At 39.9% G+C, this 18679-nt stretch overlaps 1 protein-coding gene across 7 annotated transcripts in view; it reads right to left on the minus strand.

The window, feature by feature from the left end:
• Positions 1-18679, minus strand: part of LOC109858466 (nephrin-like) — a 174383-nt gene that overhangs the window by 64152 nt on the left and 91552 nt on the right. For all 7 annotated transcript variants that reach the window (XM_020435761.1, XM_020435771.1, XM_020435751.1 and 4 more), the window contains 2 exons: positions 10823-11050; positions 2669-2820 (listed from right to left, as the gene is read on the minus strand). In XM_020435761.1, coding sequence (XP_020291350.1) covers positions 2669-2820; positions 10823-11050 — 380 coding nt within the window. The remainder of the gene's footprint in view (positions 1-2668; positions 2821-10822; positions 11051-18679) is intronic.

Here is an 18679-nt window from a genome sequence, read left to right on the forward strand (position 1 = left end):
TTGGAGCGCGTATTTCCGTAATTCTTGTTCGCTAGATAATTCTCGACGTCTTCATTGATGGAAATTGATTATTTCTTGCTTTCTTGTGTATACTCTTATTATCACAAGACAGCGCGAATAAACACTAAAACCGTCGATTGCCTTGATTTCGCAAAAGAAATAGTAAAAATAGCGTCTTTATAGATTTAGATGTTTAATGAAATACACAATGACAGCAAAACTGCTGTTCTAAATACCAAGCTAAGAATATGAAATATTAAATTTTTAAACAATATTAACGTGAAACACTTTAGTGTAGTCACATAGACTATACGAATTCAAAATTGTAAGATAATTTCCATATGGATACATAATATTTATTATAAGAAAAAGTTTTATGTGTGTTTAAGCGAAGTGAAACGTTGTTACGGAACTTTTGATTGCAAATCCCCAGGAGAAGCCCTTGCTGCTCTAACCGTCGTTTGAGAATCGCTGACGTAGATGATACAGAATGTAGCCTGGAGGTGCAATTCCGAATTATCGCGAGGGGTAAATATAGCGCGGAACGAGGGGCGCGTCCAATCTCCCCATTTAATCGTCCACGAAAGAGAAACACCCTCATAGAGTTCTACGTTCCGGTTCAAGTAGAAATTCATTTATATTAGACATTATATACGCCACCTCGAAAGGATCGAGGGGAAAAAGGAAAAGAAATTCTGTCGGGGATATAATGACGCACGGAGAGCCTAATCTTTTTCGGTGCGTGTCGTATAAAAGTCGAACGAGCTTTTTGTCATCCAACCTAGTTACACGCTCCTGATCCCGCGGCTTTTCGGTTTTCTTGGTTAATCCATCCCTAAACGAAAGAGAACGTAATGACCTTCGTTTCTTCCCGTGCTCTCACGACTGCCGTTTCACGACCGACGCCGGAAAATTGTCGTTAGCGTGTCGACGACGCAATCCTTACGACCGAGCGAACAACGAAGAATAAGACGTAGGCTTATCCCACGCGCTATTGTAATGTGAATAAAATAGAATTACGCAAAGTAACATAAATACAAATCACATTTCCTAATTGGTATCTTCAAAAATACCATATGGAAATATTACATATAATTTATTTATGTATTTACTTACTTATTTAATCACATATAGTTTATATATATATATCGCAGAAATAGAGAATCAATATTCGTTATTTCGATATTAAACAAAAAATGGCATTTATAACGTTTTAATTCTTTTTTTTTTTTTCAATCTAAGCTTCTCAATGACCAAAAAAGAGCTTCGACGTCGCGCCTAACTAACATTCAGAAAATAGAACAAGAAAAATGAACATAGAAGAGAATATTTACTGAATATGAGAAAGAACAAGAGAAGAATAGGGAGGAAAGAAATTGCGCAAGAAAATGGCGAATTTATTTCAATGAGTGTTCCCATTTGCGTCGCGCGAGCAAAAGGCTCCCAGTTGCAATATTTCGTGTATCGAGACGCTGTCATTTTTATTTTTGTTCTTTCGTCGCGAGAAAGCAGCAACGAGAGAAAATCGATTCATCGGAAGTGGTTCTCTCTGGTTGCGAAGATCGCGCGCGCAACGTCGTCTTCCCCGTCGACGTCGTTATTTCCGCTGTTATTTCAAGGCTTTCGAGTTCTCTACCTCGCTATTATTCGGGCGTTTAATCGCGTGCGCGCGAACAGAAGCAACGGATTTTTCGCATGTCGATTTTTGCGAGCGCCGCCGTGAACGGAAAGAGAGAGAGAAAGAGTGAGAACTCCCGCGTGATTGATATTGCGAGAGGGATATATGTTATCGCGATCGAGGGACTCCGATTTGCCGCCGCTCACTCCGTAGCGACAGCGACGAACCGAAGATTTCAATTTCGAGACGTTGATAGAACGAATCGCGGCGCGTCAGTTATAAAAGTAATACGAGTATACAGGAGGGAGAAAAGGGAGAAAAAACTAAAATAGCACTCGCGAAAATTAAGATTTTGATTGGAATCTGAGTTATTTGAAATAAAATAATAATAGGTTTGAAAGTAATTTAACAATATCTCTAAAATAATAACGGACTCTTTTTTTCCACTGAAACAACAGCGACAGTAATCTTTGTACGCGTTTTTTGTTCGTTTGTTCGTTTGTTCGTTCGTTTCTTCGTCACGAGAGCCTCCTGTGTGTGCTCAAGTAACATGTTGGTAAAAACGAATCGCGTGATCTGTTATATAGAAGAGTATCGTAAAACCAAAATAAAGTAGTGGTTAAAAAAACATCAGTCCAATCAAAATCTATGTTACGTGAGGATAGAATAATAATCTACACCGTGCGGTTGAATCAACAATACCCTGAAATAACGCTCTTGCGCTTTCGCATGTATGTATATAACACACCATGATGATTTCCGTTCGCTTTGTCGTTATGAAAATATTTGTGTTTAAATGAAGTGACTTTGTGTCATCACACACACACATACACAATCAAATTAGTCGTGCGTAATAAAGCGGAGTGGATTTGTATAATCGGGAAGAGTTTAATTCTGTCCCGAAAGAGAGGCGGTTGAGCAGAAGAGGGAGAGAATACGTAATTAAGCGCGAAGCCGGACACAGCTTGGCTTGTTCGAGCGCGGCATGTTTTTACGTTGCGCGTCCGCCTTCAAGAATGCGGAAAAGATATTCTTGACGTGTATACTCACGTTTTTCTTCAGTCCCTTCAGCTGCTTTGAGGATTTCCACCAGGACAAGACTGCCGGCGGCCTCGAGCCGATGCTCTGACATTTCACGTCATATGTCTTCCCCACCGATAGAATCTGGTCCTTCCCCAAAATCTCCACCTTGAGCGGTTTCACTGCAAGAACACGTCATTATGAACCGTCCGATATCGCGGAACGATATAAGAAATGCGCAGAAGAAATAAAACTGTTAGTCACAAGGACTCGCGTGGCGGAAATTCGTCTTCTTAACGTCGCAGAATTTTGTTGAGTGTCAATTTCGTATTTTCAACAAAATCAGATTTATGAAAAAAATTTCAATATCTAGAAACTAATATGTTCTATTGTATACGAAATGTTTATTAGAAAAAATATACCTGCAACTGTACTACCTGCGTCAGTAATCTAGATTAATAGAAAATAATTTGCCGTTCGTAAGAAGAGAAAAGCATTTCGATGGCAATCACGTACAGGTCATAAGCGCGCGACTTGCTATATTTGTGATCTCTCCACTCCGGCTGCTACTTCCGTTTCTCTCTCTGGTATATCCGGCGTTTTTTCTCAACGCTCGGGTAACGCGCATAACGAAGGACGCGCACCGTCCGGCGGGAGCGATGTGCAGAGCGCAAATAAAAAAAATAAAAAATTAAAAAAAAAGACGGAACGCGAAGAACGCGCGAAAGAAACGTCGGGATAATTAGAATTCAGTCCGTTCTCGCGAATTTCATGCCGTGTGCTGTCCGGCATTCTCCGCGAAAGTTCTCTGCCAACAGGAGAAAAGAAAGTGCCAGATCGATGACGACGACGAAGGAAGTGAAGAGGGAAGAGATAGATCGAGAAAAAATAAAACGTAAGAAAGAACGAGGGAGAGAAAGAAACCAGGGAACGAGAGGATGGTCCGTATAATTGGAGCTCGTCGCAAAAGCGACCGAAAACAAAGGCGACCGAAGGAAGATTGCCGAGCGCGAAACTCCCGACTAAGTTGAGATTTCGTTTGCAAATCAAAATTCATGTCGTCAGGTGCGCGCAGTCGTCGGGGACGCGAAGAATTCGACCGAGCTTTTAGTATCTTTTTATTCGAGCGAACACGAAAATGGCCGTTTTCTTTCTGCAAAAATTCCACAAGTTCACGTTTTATATCGCGTATATAAAGTGTTATATACTTTGTGATGCTGTAATAAAGTTCCCAGGAGAGAAATACACTAAAACTAAATTATATTTTATTCATTAATTCACGCATTCATCGGTAGAGTTCAGCGTTCGTGCAATTCTCACGAGTCTTTGCGAACTTACATTTCCAATCAAACGTCCTTTCACAAATGGAAACGCAAACCGGAGACTTTCGTCGTCTCTTGCCCGCGGCCGTTTTAATGAGCCGCTATTATTATTCGCGCGCATAGAGTGGCTTTAATCGAGTTACGAAGCGGTTCAATAAAGCGCATTCTAGACGCGCGAGACGCATTTATCGCGCGACTTCCGAAAGAGGAGAGTTCGAGAGGAGCTGTGCCGTTTTATCCCGTTATATACCGTAAGAACAACGCTTAAGTGTGGTGCTTAAGGCCCGAGAGTTCGCAAGAGCGGCGAAGATGTTTTCGAGATCTTAATTAGAAATTACAGAACATTTCTCGTAGAAACAAAAAAACAACGTTCGTGCAAAAATTAAACAGAAACAAAGTTACTAAAATTTGAATAAATGAACAATTAAATAAATCAGGAGACAAAAAGCTTTTTCTTGATTTCATTTTAAATATGTAAGGTGAAAAGATTGAAAGACACAGTGATCGGTATCAAAATTATCCTAAACTTAATCCTTGTGCTAAACTTTATACTTAGTCGGAGGGAAAAGTTACCTAAACTTCTTTAAGACAGTTCCATCTTATTCCAGCTTTCTCGGTGACTGACGATCATTAAAGGAAATCGATTTACCTATTTGAAAATGAACTTTGAATTTGATTTCAACCGAGAGACGACATCGAAAAGGATAAGACTACTTTCCAGCAAAAGAGAATAAAGATTTTTTTCATTGAAAATTGGATCCACTTAACGTTCAATTCGCGCTATCAAGGACTTAAAAGAAAATTCCAGATTTTTCACAAACAATTTAAAATATATTGCATACCAAGACAATTCTATAATCCACGCGACAGTTCTGAGACAATTTAAAATAATAACTTTATTCGATGCAAGGTAGCGTAAACTTAAAATTACGACATTGAGAAACACTTGTAAAGGTTTTAATTTCGGGGCCTCAAAACGAGAACCGTGCCAATTGCATAAAGAGGTGAAGAAAAGAAAGCCAACTATAAGTGAGAATCCCAAAGATGTTCGAGGGCACCGCGAAGAGAGTGGTTGATCGTTAAGTGGCTCGTTCGTAGAGGTAAAGTCGGTTGTTTCGGAAACGACTGAACATTAGAGAAGTCGCGTGCTCCTCTATGTACATACATGCGCCGATCCCGAGAGCCGCCGGGCTTAAGTGAAATTTCGAGACCCACTATATGCGCGATTCTAAGTGATATTATTGCCATAATTTGGCAAAGCCTCGTCGTGAGTCTGTATCGTTACGGTCTCATTGGAATGAGGAAACGACGGAGGACCGAAAGAGAGAAAGAGGAAGAGAGGATCCTATTCTCTACCGCGATCTATTCTCGCGTTCCGGTTCACGCGAAAGCCTGTAAACGAGGCGACGATGCACGGTCCTTGCAACACGGAAAATACAGGGAAATATGCGAGGCGTGCAGCGGCGGAATAACACTTGCCAGGAGAATCTCTCTGAGTAAACTAATTAATTCCGGCGAGGCGAAGAATTCAACGCGCACAGCCGAAAACTAATCACCGTTGAAAGTATTAATCCTCTTGCGCATCGCGCGAGTTGAAGGATACGTATGTATACATTAAACATATGTTTCCGTGCGTATTTCCACAATATATCTTGCGTATGTTCCTTTGTATAATTACAACTATTATTTATATATAATATAATTTTTATATATAATTACAATCGCAAGTTAGTTTTTGTATTAAACAAAAATATATTATCAAGAATATGTAAAAAACAGTGGATTTTAATTCTTAAAAGCTTTGCATACATTTTTTTCACAAAGTAAAAATACTTTTCTGTTTCTTTTGTCTGATTTTCTCACATTAAACTGATAAGAATATCGACTTGAAAAGATGCACGCGAAAAAATTGGATCCGTCGTTAAGAGATCAATTCGCGTGTATCATGATTCGGTCAGAAGAGATAGTTATTAGCTTTCCCCGCAGGCTGGAGTTATATCAGGCACAAGGAGTTACATTCCTGAAGTTCACTCGTCTCCGGAGTGGGCTAAACCCTTCTTCCGACGTGCTACCGGCGGGTGAGCACTTTCGAGAGTCGTTACGCCGTTTGCGACTCCACGGATTCGCCCTCATCTCGTCGCTGAAATCTGCCGGTTCACCCCCGTCTTCGTTACGGGACTACTTTATGTCGCAAGTTCGTCGAGCACGGCAGATTGATAGCGACCGTAAAATAAAAGCGAACTCGACTCGATTCGTTTTAGAAACATCCCGTACAATCCGTGTCGAGCTACGTTTACATATCGCAATCTGCTATGTTTTATTTACCGTTTTCGCTATTTTGCGCTGCGTCGTTTTTCTTATATTGTCGCGTCATATTTAAAGTTTCAGAAATGGTGTACATCTGGAGTATCGTTTCTTTGATCATTTCGCATAATTCGCAAAGGAGCTTTACGACTTACAATTATGTCACCGCGGCGCTGATTTACTCTGCGAGAGACGCGATTGGCAGGCAAGATCGACCTTAATGAGGAACTTCTTTTGATGTCTGATACTCGTTAGGTCGTTACTACTGACGGGCACGTAATCGTTTGACTATCAAGGGTGCATCTACTACTTTCGTTAATACTCATAGCTATAAAAGACTAATGAGCCTCGCGAGCAAAGTTTGCGCGCGCTGTAGAGAGAGGGGGCTTCATTAATTTTCTTACTAATTAACGAGAGACGCCCGATCGCGAGGGAGCGACGGAGATTTTTGTCGAATGGAATTCCTGTGTCGACGAAGTGCGCCTTTTCCCCAAGAAAAGAGAAAGCCGAGAGAACACTCTTCGGCTTGTTACCTAACTTGATTATTCTTCTGGAACTCATAGTACACACACACACACACGCGCGCGCGTCTACGTTCCGTTCAGGATCAAACGCTTCTGTAAAATAAGTCATTAAAAGTTGAACAAGTTCGCAATGCGATTGTCACGCCTTTATTCGTCGCGCAACATGTCAATTTACGATATCGTCGTCATTCAAAAAGAATAAAGAAAGAGAATAAATTGCTCGTGCAGCGATTGAAAAATATAGTTACAATAAATGAAACTCATTAATGACGTACGAAAGTTATACATACAGCATCATCTTTTTTCTATTAATGGCGTACAAATGCACAATGATTGTGTAATTTCAATATATTTATCCTTTTCTAATTATGCGCATTTAAATGTTTATGTTTATTTTTAATTTATTAATTATCTCACAGATGTTTATTTATAATCTGCATGTATTGTGCAAAATTTAATATAAAATTTATATTAAATTTACACACACACACACACACACACACACAAAATGCGCGCGTGTTGTCTTACTAATCTCTTCTTCTTGATTGTATTTGCCAAACAAACCTTTGTTTAATTTTGCTGCTGCGCCTTTTATATTCTTTCTATTTCCACAGATTATTCTGAGCGATTCTATAACACACAATTGAGAAAATCAGCAATAGCACCAACGGGAGTTCAGTATGCTGATTTTCTGCGGAGAAATACATTACAAGATAAACGAACTGCGACACAGTAGGAAAGAGCGCACTGTTAAAAATAATAAAAATTCATAACGCGTTGCGCTTCGAGATATTATATGGAAAAATATACAATATTTTTCTTCAGCGTACCCCGCGGTGAGTTTTCTGTTAAGAACTCAATATTCTCCGCTTTTTCGAACTGGTGCCGTCTGTTTTTCGTCGCTGAGCAATACAAAAGTTGTACGCAAATCGAGTTTATCGACTATCTCATAAATATGTCAATGATGTATATGTGTGTATAAACATTCTTTAGATTTATAATTGCTCAAAAAAAAAAAATAATAATAATTATCACTATCATCGTCGTTATCGTTGTACAAAGAAGTTGTTTACGCTCCGTACAAAAAACTCTCGCATCCGCAAATCAACTTTCGACGCGCTCGTTACGAATCCGATTTGTTTCCCGCGCGCCCCGTCTTCCTATCTTCCTATTAGCGCGTACTAGTGCGCTCTGTTCCAATTTCGCCGCTTCCATTACGCGCCAGGCTATCGAATAACTATTAACGACGACGTTCCGCCCGTGAACCATTTGCGCATATATACGTCGCGAGATCTACTTCGAAGTCTCGGCGGTAGCATGAAAAATTAATGGAACACACCGCATGGTTTCGAGTGCTCAACGGCAATCTACTTCTCTTCCCCGACACTCGAGTCCTCGTGTATTTCGTCGACCTCGTTGTTGGCTCGCAGAAATCGCTTTCGCAAGTCTATCGACTTCCAACCCGGTAAGTCCTTCGATGACTTGTTAGACTTTCACGCAATCCCACGCGCGCGCGGAATTGCCGCGATTATGCAGACAGCTCTCGTGCGCGTCCAATTAGCGCGGAATCGAGAGAGGCGAAGAGTCGAGAGATGAATTTCGATATACCGCGATCTCTCTCAAAAACAAGAAAAAAACTGAAATATGAAGCACTCGTAGAAATCGAGTCGAGTCTACATCGATTGACATCATTTTCGAAGTGCAGATATCGATGTTTACGTTCAATTATATCTACTGCCAATGATTTTTTGATGACGTCAGAACTCGATATAACTAACACCGTAATACTTTCCGCTATGAAATTTATCTCTCTCACCTTTCGGTTCGAGATATAGCAATTTTTACTTTGAACTTGTTTGTCTGGTTACGTGAGTTTTTTCTTAGGATGGATATCTCTACTGAAAATATCATGCCGCACATAATTATATGAACGTTATCTTTCCACTTCCTTATCTGATAAGATAATGCAGAAGGAGAATCACCAGTAAATCTGTACCAAAATTTTGATTTCAATTTTAAAACGAGAAAGATTGTTTCACAAAATAATTTCGTGTCTACACACAATACGCAAAAATATATTTCGAAATATTTTGAAATCATTTTCGCGCGCGTACGCAACGCGAGCAGTGAATAATTCGGCCGATGCGATTTCAAATTTTCGAACACGAGCGCGATATCACGCGCGAATGGCTGCAATCTGTTTTGCGTTTCTCGCCGCTGCGTCGCGCGCATGTGTCCAATTCTGTTCGTCAAATCCGACAGGAATTATTTCGCGTTCGCATCGAAACGATCTCCGGATTGTTCTTTGACAAACCGTGAACGATATCAATTAGCCGATGAGAAAATTGAAGAATTTTTCATTTTGTTCGCTGGTCGCTCTGATTTTTCAAAATTATTTGCTCTTGCAATGGCGCGCGCGGCTTTATCGTCCTGGCGAAACCTGATAAGCCAGGTATACGCTATCAGATACTCGTGCACGCGATTGTTGTATTGTCGAATGGAAACGCAACACTGGAATCGTATTTTTTTCCGCTAACTAGGTTAGACTGCTATCAGCTTTCATAAGTCTCTTAATGCCCAATATTAAAAACAATCTTCTGTACGCGTTTCTGTAACGCAATAGAAATGCGTAACAATCTACTCGCCTGAAAATGTCGTAGACATTTCCAAGTTGATAACAAACTTCTTAGTGCGAAGCTCTCTCTCTCTCTCTCTCTCTCTTTCTCTCAACGTTCAAACGTGCACGCAAATGCGTAAAAGCGCAAAGCTTAATAATTTCGCCATATCTACCAAAAGCGTATAAAGAAAGGAGGGAAACAATTTGTACCCGCTTATAATTATAAGGACGTATTACAATTTCGCGAGCAACTGACTCTTTGTTGCAATTTCGCCTTGTACAAACGTTTCGAAATAATTGCGAACAAATATAACGCCGCCTTAGGTAGACTTGACGGAAAGAGAATCGGGATTCGAGTTGCAATTTTCTCGCAGTCACTGCCGTTGTTTCCAAGTTAGTGGCAAGCACAGGTGGCAGCGCCGATCAACAGAAGATTCGCATAATTTCCTTTCTACTACTGTTTTTCATGAAGATTAATCGAATTTGGCCGTGCAGCATGTTATCCGTGCCGCGCGTGATTCGTCGTGTTTTCGAGTAATTTCGGAAGTAGCGTTATCAATGACATCGCAAGAGTTGATTGCTTTTCGACAAGAGAGTACGAAGCTTGTTGTGTCTAAACTCATATCTCCTCTCGCTCCTGCTAATCGGTGAGAAATGTTTCACTCTCCTTTTGAAAATTCTTTCATTTTCAAACGGGTCGCGGAAAAAAAGTTTTGGATCAGACTAATCGGATTGGGCGCGCCGGTTAAACATTCTCTTTTCGTGTGGCGAAAATATATCGACATCGATATATAAATATGTGTGCGTATGTATATGTATACAAACACGCACACGAAACGCGCGAGAAAAAATGACGTAGGAGGAAATCCTCTCTAGTCGAGCAAACAGGAATCGACTGGAAGTTGAATCTTATTCTGTAGCTATTCCGGAAACTTCAGAGACATTCCCGGGTTATAAAGAGAGAGAATGAGTTTCCGCGCTATATACGTAATAGCCTATCGCATTGCGAGTGAGCAAGCGAGCGACGCGCGTTATTATATGGGTGTATAAAGAGCTTCTGACACATGTGTGAAAACCGCACACACAATTTTCCTTTGTATTGTATAAATCGTACTCAAACGAAGTTTCGATATACTATGGGTGTTTTTATAGAGCCGGAGTGAATCAAGAGACCCGTATTAAGTGCCATATATCGATCGTTTTATACATAATAGGATTTTATTCTTTTAATTAATTAAATTATATTTTTTTGCGCTCTCCGCTTTGCTTTTCTCGGAAATAAAGAAATATCCGCAGTCCGATTAGAAATTTCACCGTCCGAGAAAAGAAAAACAAACTCATTTCCGTGAAGAGTGGGTCAACGTGACGCGATGGCGCGTCGTTCGCAATTAGCGTTAATTGGAATGAGCGTACTCACTGTTAAGCTCTATGACGACAGTGGTGCTAGGCGGCGTCGCTAATTGAGTGTTATTCGCGCGACAGGTCAGCTTGGCGTGATGATGCCTCCTCGTGAGTGCCTTCACAGTCACGTTGCTGACGGTCACGACGTTGGTCTCGCCGTCCGGTCCTTGAGTCTCTCGAACCTCGGTGGACGCATGAATGTTCTGCGATTCCAGATACCACGAGACCTGTGGTTTAGGCTTTCCTGCGCAGGTTATAAAACAAGAATACGATATAACGCACGTTGCATTATAAGAAAAGAGACATAAATTTTCTATATAATCAAACATTAAAATAGTGTTTACGTTATAATAAGACTTAAATAAAAAAAAGAAAAAAGAAAATAAATATATACGATCTGACTTTCAACCAGAAGCTTCGGCAAACTGTCAATTAGAAAGTTCGACAAACTCATCATGGCGACGATTGTAACAGTCGGAAGTGAAAAGAATCCGAAAGCTGCGAGACGTATCGGCAGAACGACGGCCTGTCATTACTCTTCCGCGAATGAGCCGATCGATGGCGAGAGTAATTCGATCGGGTCCCAAGGGCTGCGTCGCGGATGTCGCCGTCAATCACGACGGCGGACGACGGTTCTCGTTCGGCCCGAAACATCACCGACACGATGGCGGCACTCCACGTCCCTCTCGGTTCCCGAGAAGTGCGAGAATATCGCCCGCTACCTGTAGCTCACCGTTGCCAAGTGCCACGGCTAATCATGACGAAAGCGAAACGGAAACCGTGTACTTTCGGAAGGAGAGATCCGGAGTTTCGCGGATGCGAACGGAAGCGTCGCACGTTTCTGATGTTACGCTAATTTACCGCTACTTAGCAAGCTACACTTGTCGTCCGAGAAAACAAGGAAGCTGGTAAACTGTCAGACTAGATATGAAGGAGGAGGATTGTCCGGAGGGATACTCTTGTGAACGGTAATTACAAACAAGAAGCGACAATAAACTGGTTCCGACAACGTAACGTCGCGAGACGACTGATTACACATTCGGGGTGTTCTCTCTCGTTTATTCCAAGATGGGTCTCCCGTGAATTTATACATTGTAATCACATGACGACTGTAGGCACTTCTCTTCTGCCAACTTTCAAGGAACAAATTGCACTCGCTTTGTTGTAGTTCGAGAAATGTACGTTAACAAAACCTTATTATTTTATTTAATTACATTTTGTTTTCCGAATATTAATGTTGATGAATTCTAATAGGTACACTGTAATGTCAATTTAAAAAGCAATTTAAAAAGCAATTGCACAAATGTAAATTTTATATAAAACATGTACAGATTGAAAAACAGAGAGATGTTAAAATATATTCAAAAAATATAAAATTAAAACTGAGACTAAAAACTAAACTAAAATTGAGGATATCTTTCTTAAATAAAGTTCTTATTTCTATTTTGCAATATCTTGTGAGACCATATTTGCACGAACAAACAACGGTGTGCGCGCATACATATACTATTGAGCGCTGTTCGATATTAACGGATATCCATCGCCTAATCAACAGTTATTCTAGATGAAGCATCTGTCTATCTACCTCACAGATGACTGCTTCCTCTCTCTGGCTGCCTACACAGATATCTGTCCAATCAAAGAGACGTCTATGGATCTGTGTATACATCTTGCCGAAAGCTGCGATCGTTGACACTGATAGTTAGCTAGAACGGCAGTAATTAGAAGCGGCTATTTGCTCGCTTAGAGCTCCACATTAATAATCCTGACATTTGCATAGCTAGTTTCTGGAGATACAATGCTGAAAGGATGCCGATGTTATATGCATTTAATTAAAGACTTGGAAGCGATTCTTCTTATTTTACACTTCGCAACACAATGCTTTTCGAAATTGCAACGTTTATGAATTTACGATAAAATATAAAGGAGTGCAAAATATTCAGTGAAAAAAAGATTCACGAACGTTCAAATAAAAAACTATTAATTTTTCATGCAAACTTAAGTGAAATTCTCGTATAGAGGAAAAAAGTAAAAATTACTAAATTTGTAAAAGAAAGTATAGCTAAAAACAGATAACAATATAGCTCTGAAGTAAAGCGCTTGTAAATAAAGTTGTTGTTTATATCGCATAAAGGATTTGTATTTGTACGTGACTCGGAATGTTGATGCAGTTTATTTTGCATCCAGCTGCTACGTTAGAACAAATGTTTGTTCTCACATCGTTCTTAATGCCGCGTGCGACGTGGATTTCCGCGTGTTTCGCACGAGACAAGCTACTGAGACATAAAATAATTTATCAACTGCAGATTATGAGCGAACACAACGACAAACGCCGGAAATATACCAAAAGAAACAAACGGATAATCCGACACGTGCGTTACGGCCGAGACACGTATTATCTACAATCGTGTTAATTTCCCGAGCGGAGAATACAGGCTGAAATCGCATTAATTTCTCGGAATGCACGTTCATTAAACAATAAGCAGGAAATAAACAGACATCCTGTCGCGAAATCTAGGCTACTCCTCGCACGCGTTCAGGAAGCGCGTCCGTTGTGCTTTGAAAGTAATAAATACAATCTCACTTGTAATACACTAAAAATTGGCAAAAGCAAATATATGCACTAACTAAAATATCGACGGTTTTGTAAAATGAGAAAACTATATATTGTACACAATAAAAACAATTTTCATAGTATATTGTAAAGAAGGAGCGAATCATGGAGACGGTGATATATTCAGGGATAATGTCGCGCTTGCGACTTCCTGGCTGCAACAATGAAAATATGCCGTACACACATATTCAGTCGCGAGATAACTAAGCCAGGTCTCAAAAAGGAATGCCGATAATAAGCGTGTTCATTAAGTTCTATACTATAATTAATTCCGCCATCGAGACTACCGTTTCCATTGTTCCCCGCGGGATAATTCTCTGTTGCGTCTGTGTGTCTCGTAGGATACAAATACATATATACATATACCTATATATATATCCCGTTGCCGGTATCTCGGAGGGCTTTTCCCCATCCGCTTTCGCATTTCCCAGCTACTTCGCTTTAGCGCGCGCTCTTCAGTTGTATAAAACACGCAACATATAACGTGAGCATAAATTAGTTCTTCCAAAAACAAACGTCAAAGTGTGAAATAACTTTATATCTTTTAAATCATAAAATCAACATTTTTTGGTACGCAAATCAAGCTTCCGATAATTATGATTAGTACAAAAGTGTAATCATTTTCCATATTCATTATCTTTATCTTGATTAATTGTTAAACTAATTCAGATAACTCACAGCTATATTGTTGCGACTACACGTGAGCGCGCTTTTGAGATTTTCATTCTTTATATCCAACTGTTCTATGTATTGCATTTATGCGAGCTGAATAATAAAACGCGATGCGAGTTATGGTTATTGTGACTTTTGTATATCGGATCACGCGCTCGGAAAATCTCTCTCGTATATATTAGAAGACGCTGTGTGAACGAAACTCATTACGTTTTAAAAACCGTTATTGTTAGGTTTTAAACGTCAGCATTATCGTCACTATCGTTTCTGCTTGCTTTTGTTAAAAATTATAACACGAAGCAAGAACATAATTGTCACGAATATGTTCACGCTGCGAATATTCGTTCATCATTGTCTCGTCGTTCAAACACCGAAAATTTTCCGGTCGAGGGACGGCCTCGTCGTACAATACAAAATAAAACAATCCATATAAAAACATAAAATATCGCTTACATATCACAAAGTACTCCGTTACCGCGTTTGTAAAATCTCAAACAGAATTGTGATGAGAAAATAATTCCATAATAAACTACTATAAATTTAATAAAGCGGACGGTCGAGCAAAGTTGAAACGATATATATTAAGGTCATGCCTGCACGAGCATCGATTGAACTTTAATCGACAACCATCGCATCGGCGCGCGCGCGCGCGCTCTCCGATCAACCTCAATTTGTACAAAAAGTAATAAATGCTTAAATTCATCCGACTTTTTTATGTCGGATAAGTTTTTATTATCAACTGTGTGCACTCTGTGCAATGGATTTATCTTTTGATCGAAGCAAAAAGGCGAGAAATAATCGGGATGCACGGGAGCACAACCACCACCTCGCGCCACTACGCAACACATCCTCGGCGATATACGATGCGGGAATAAAAATGTCCTAGACGAGACAAGAATGAGAAAACGCGGTTATGGCGCTGCCAATCGCGTTAAAACAAACATTTCGTCCCATGACCAACTCGCCGTGACGCTGTAAAATTGCGTTCGATGCAACGCGATTGACTAACGCGGACAATGCAACAGCAGACGGCGACGGGGAAAACACACCGTGATGAAAATACACGGTGTATTGTGTGGCAACAATACGCGGCAGAATGAGCGGACGGCGCGACGCGGCGCATCGCGTCGCCTCGCTGTTCGAGAAGAACACACTCCGAAACGCAGCCAGTTTTAAACACGCGCGCGAGGTCGCGCAACCGGCGCGAGTGCGCTCGAAATACGAGAGTGCGGAGCCGGGTCAATTATTTTCAACGGTCGCGTTGAATCGACGCGGAGAGCAACAAGAGCGCTGTGATTGGAAAAGAAATCCGAAGCAAAAACGCGACAGCGGCAAAGGACGGTCATTGCAGAAACTTCACATGACAATGTACATACATTCGGCAGAATAGTTTTGGAGAAAGTGGAAGAATGCATTTTATGAAAAATATGGTTTTATTTATTCAAGGCGATTGTTCTTGCAAGTTGAGCTTATATGAAATAATGAGGCGGTGCGGCGGCGCAGTTCGCAAATTCAATTTGTAAATAGAATGTCTCCGGAGATTTCGAGATTGCTGTTTGAAAGTTTTTAAATTCCACTGGTGTGGTTTGTACAATTTATATTTGATACACAAATATCTTTCTCTATGTGAATTTAATGAGAATCTGAGAACAACTAACAGTTAAATGATTAGCAATGTTAATTTATTACCGTTGTTTGTTTGCCAACAAAATATAGAAGATTTGCAGAGAAGGCAAAGAGAATATATTTGATAATAAAGTTGACTTAACTCTTAGCTGATATTGTTTGCGTAATATATCCGATTCATAAACACATTCGGATTCGGTACAACTAAACGCTTGATAACAAAGTCGGTATAACAAAATGCCGAGTTACAGGATGTAACTTTATGTCGGTCGGGATGTACAAAGTTTCGTTTTTAGGATGCGTTTGCAGAATGCAAATCTGCCGAGCATCATCGCGCTGTAGTTTCCCTCAGTACACTCCTCGGCCCCAGAAGTTCTGTTGATATTAGGAATTACAGCCAATGCGTTATAGCGAAGTTTGAATTTCCGCAAGATACACTGCGCGAATTTCCCTTAACCCAACCATTTCAACCTCAAAGGAGAACGAAAGAAGCATTACCGCTTTAAGAATCGCAAATGCAGGAAATATGACTTGAAAGGTGAACAAGTTATCGCGAACTCTGTTACTCGTAACTTAAAATGAAATGTGCTAAAGATCGATTTATTTTTAGATTTCGTCGTTTTCGAAAGGAGAAGAGAATAATTTTTTGAGACACACAATAAATTATTTTCCCGTCGACGTGTAATAAAAATATTTAAAAATGTCATTAAATTCGATGTTTATTCACTTTCTCTTTGCTCTCAATTTTGATATTTATAATGGTTTTGCAAATTTATTAACATTTAATTTATTAACATTTTATATTTATTGGAGCACGTTTTTCTTTGAAATATATGTGTAATGTGTTTGCGTCATAAAGAGAGAAAGTTAAAATAAATGTTATGTTTCTGCATTATAAAATATATATGTTAACATGCTTTTTTATTGTACAAAACTGTGTAATTTAAAAACGCTTTTCCTGTGATAATAACTCTTCAAATAACTATGTGGATTTGCTCGTGTTTCAAAGTGGTACGGTATAAAATATGTCCGGATATAAAAAAAGGAAAAGAACACGTTCTATCGAGTTTTTAAAAAAACGTCTTTTGTAGCAGAAATTTTCCTGCGCAGGCAGTAGATACACAAGAGGATATAGCAGGACTAACGACGAGAACGACGGCTACGAGGTCAACTCGTACGGCACGGCATGAATTTTGTAGGATTTTATGTCACAATAAAATAAATTAAAGCCCATTGTTGCTGCTGCTCTCCTCTCATGAGCCGCGCGAACGAAGAATTTTCTGATACAAGATGTTTCAAACTTGATCATAAAAAAATCTCATTGCTTTAAAATATTACTAACGTATGAGATAACACGATGTAATATTTGGTTTTTTAATTCTTTGTCTTAATTATTAATTGCGTAACAAACACGTTAAAAAGTAGTTTATATAAAATTACGTAAAATATTTCAAAATAATCTACTTTTTAAGCTATTTTTTATAGCAAAAAGAAGCTTATTGCTACATTTCAAAGAATTCGTCTAAACTAGTTCAAAACTAACGCGATTTGAACCAAACAATCAGAATTAAAATTTGACAGTCGTTTTCTCGCGTTATTGGCAAAAAACATAACGCGTACCGCACCTTTTGAATCACCGTATATATGAAGCTCACGGGCGAAAAGTTTCGTTTTGCATATGCAGCCCCGGCAAGTACGGTAAACAAGGACGTGTCACGTCGGGTTTTATCCCGCGCCTGTCGTCCTTCCGCCGCCGCGTTTTGTGTCCGACTCGATTTGCGTAGCTCGGACTTGTGCGCGCAATCTGTGCAGAGCGGGTGAGCTGCTTGTTGCGTGTGTGTCGTAAAGTATCGCGTTCGGGCCGGTTTGACATAAGTGTCGGAAGCGCATTGTGCGAGACGGATCTGTCGTCCTTTCCAGCCATTCGGCTACATCAACAATAATCGCGAGTAAAAGCGAGAAGAAAACCTCACGATTTTCAAAAAATACTTTTATTGAGGAAGACGAAATTGTTAATTATTACATATTAATTATCACATATTATCTTCTTTGCTCAAAATGTTAAAAATGCACAGACGATGCAATCGGTTTTGAACCGATAATAATTTTTACCATTCAAACAAGGCGCTTATGTTCTCACAATCTTTAACTAGTTTTTTGTTAATTTGTCGTCTGTCGAATATATAGTTCTCTTTGCGAACGGTAACGAGCGACAATTTGTTTTTTATACCGACTTCTTGTTCGCGTCTAGAAACGATGATTAAGGAAAACGGAAGGTGATTTATGTCAATATATCGTATTGCAAACATATAGCTGCGGACACTCGAGCACCAAATTGTCGCGTGTATTCAATTGTTGTCTTTTGTTTCAAAATGATAACAAGCTGTTGCGCGAAAACAGCAACTACTACACAAAATTTCATTTAAACAGATACACGAGAGAATCGCACATATAATTATTATAATTATACTATAATTATATTGCGAGTCTAGAATAATTTAATATATCGTACTTCTCTTGAAAAAGTTGTTCGTAAAATCAAGCAAATTAGTTATATTCGTCAAATTTATAATTATAAAGCCAATAACACACGCGCTGCAACCGCGGAAATAATAATTAAATTATATTAATGGCGCGCAAAATTGCACACTGAATTACGTAGCCGCCGACGATGTGAATAATGGAGATACAAAATGGCGCATTGTGCCCGACGCGAATTAGCACGTAGCACTTCGGGTCAGTCATACGTTCCGCTTTGGTTTATCCGGCGCGATATCCTCGGGGACAGCTAAGTAACGATTATCCGGGAGCAGCGAGTATAATATTCCGGAGCCGGACCGAGTCCGGAGTTCTGGATGGCGAAAACGATGACTCGAAATCGTTATCCGAAAGCTTCCCGGCCGACGAGAGCTATGGGAGATGCAAAGCAGCCACGAGTGCTGCAGCGAACTGCGCTAATCC

This window comes from Pseudomyrmex gracilis, unplaced genomic scaffold, assembly GCF_002006095.1.
Source record: "Pseudomyrmex gracilis isolate BER0280 unplaced genomic scaffold, ASM200609v1 scaffold_6, whole genome shotgun sequence".
Taxonomy (NCBI): Eukaryota; Metazoa; Arthropoda; class Insecta; order Hymenoptera; family Formicidae; genus Pseudomyrmex; species Pseudomyrmex gracilis.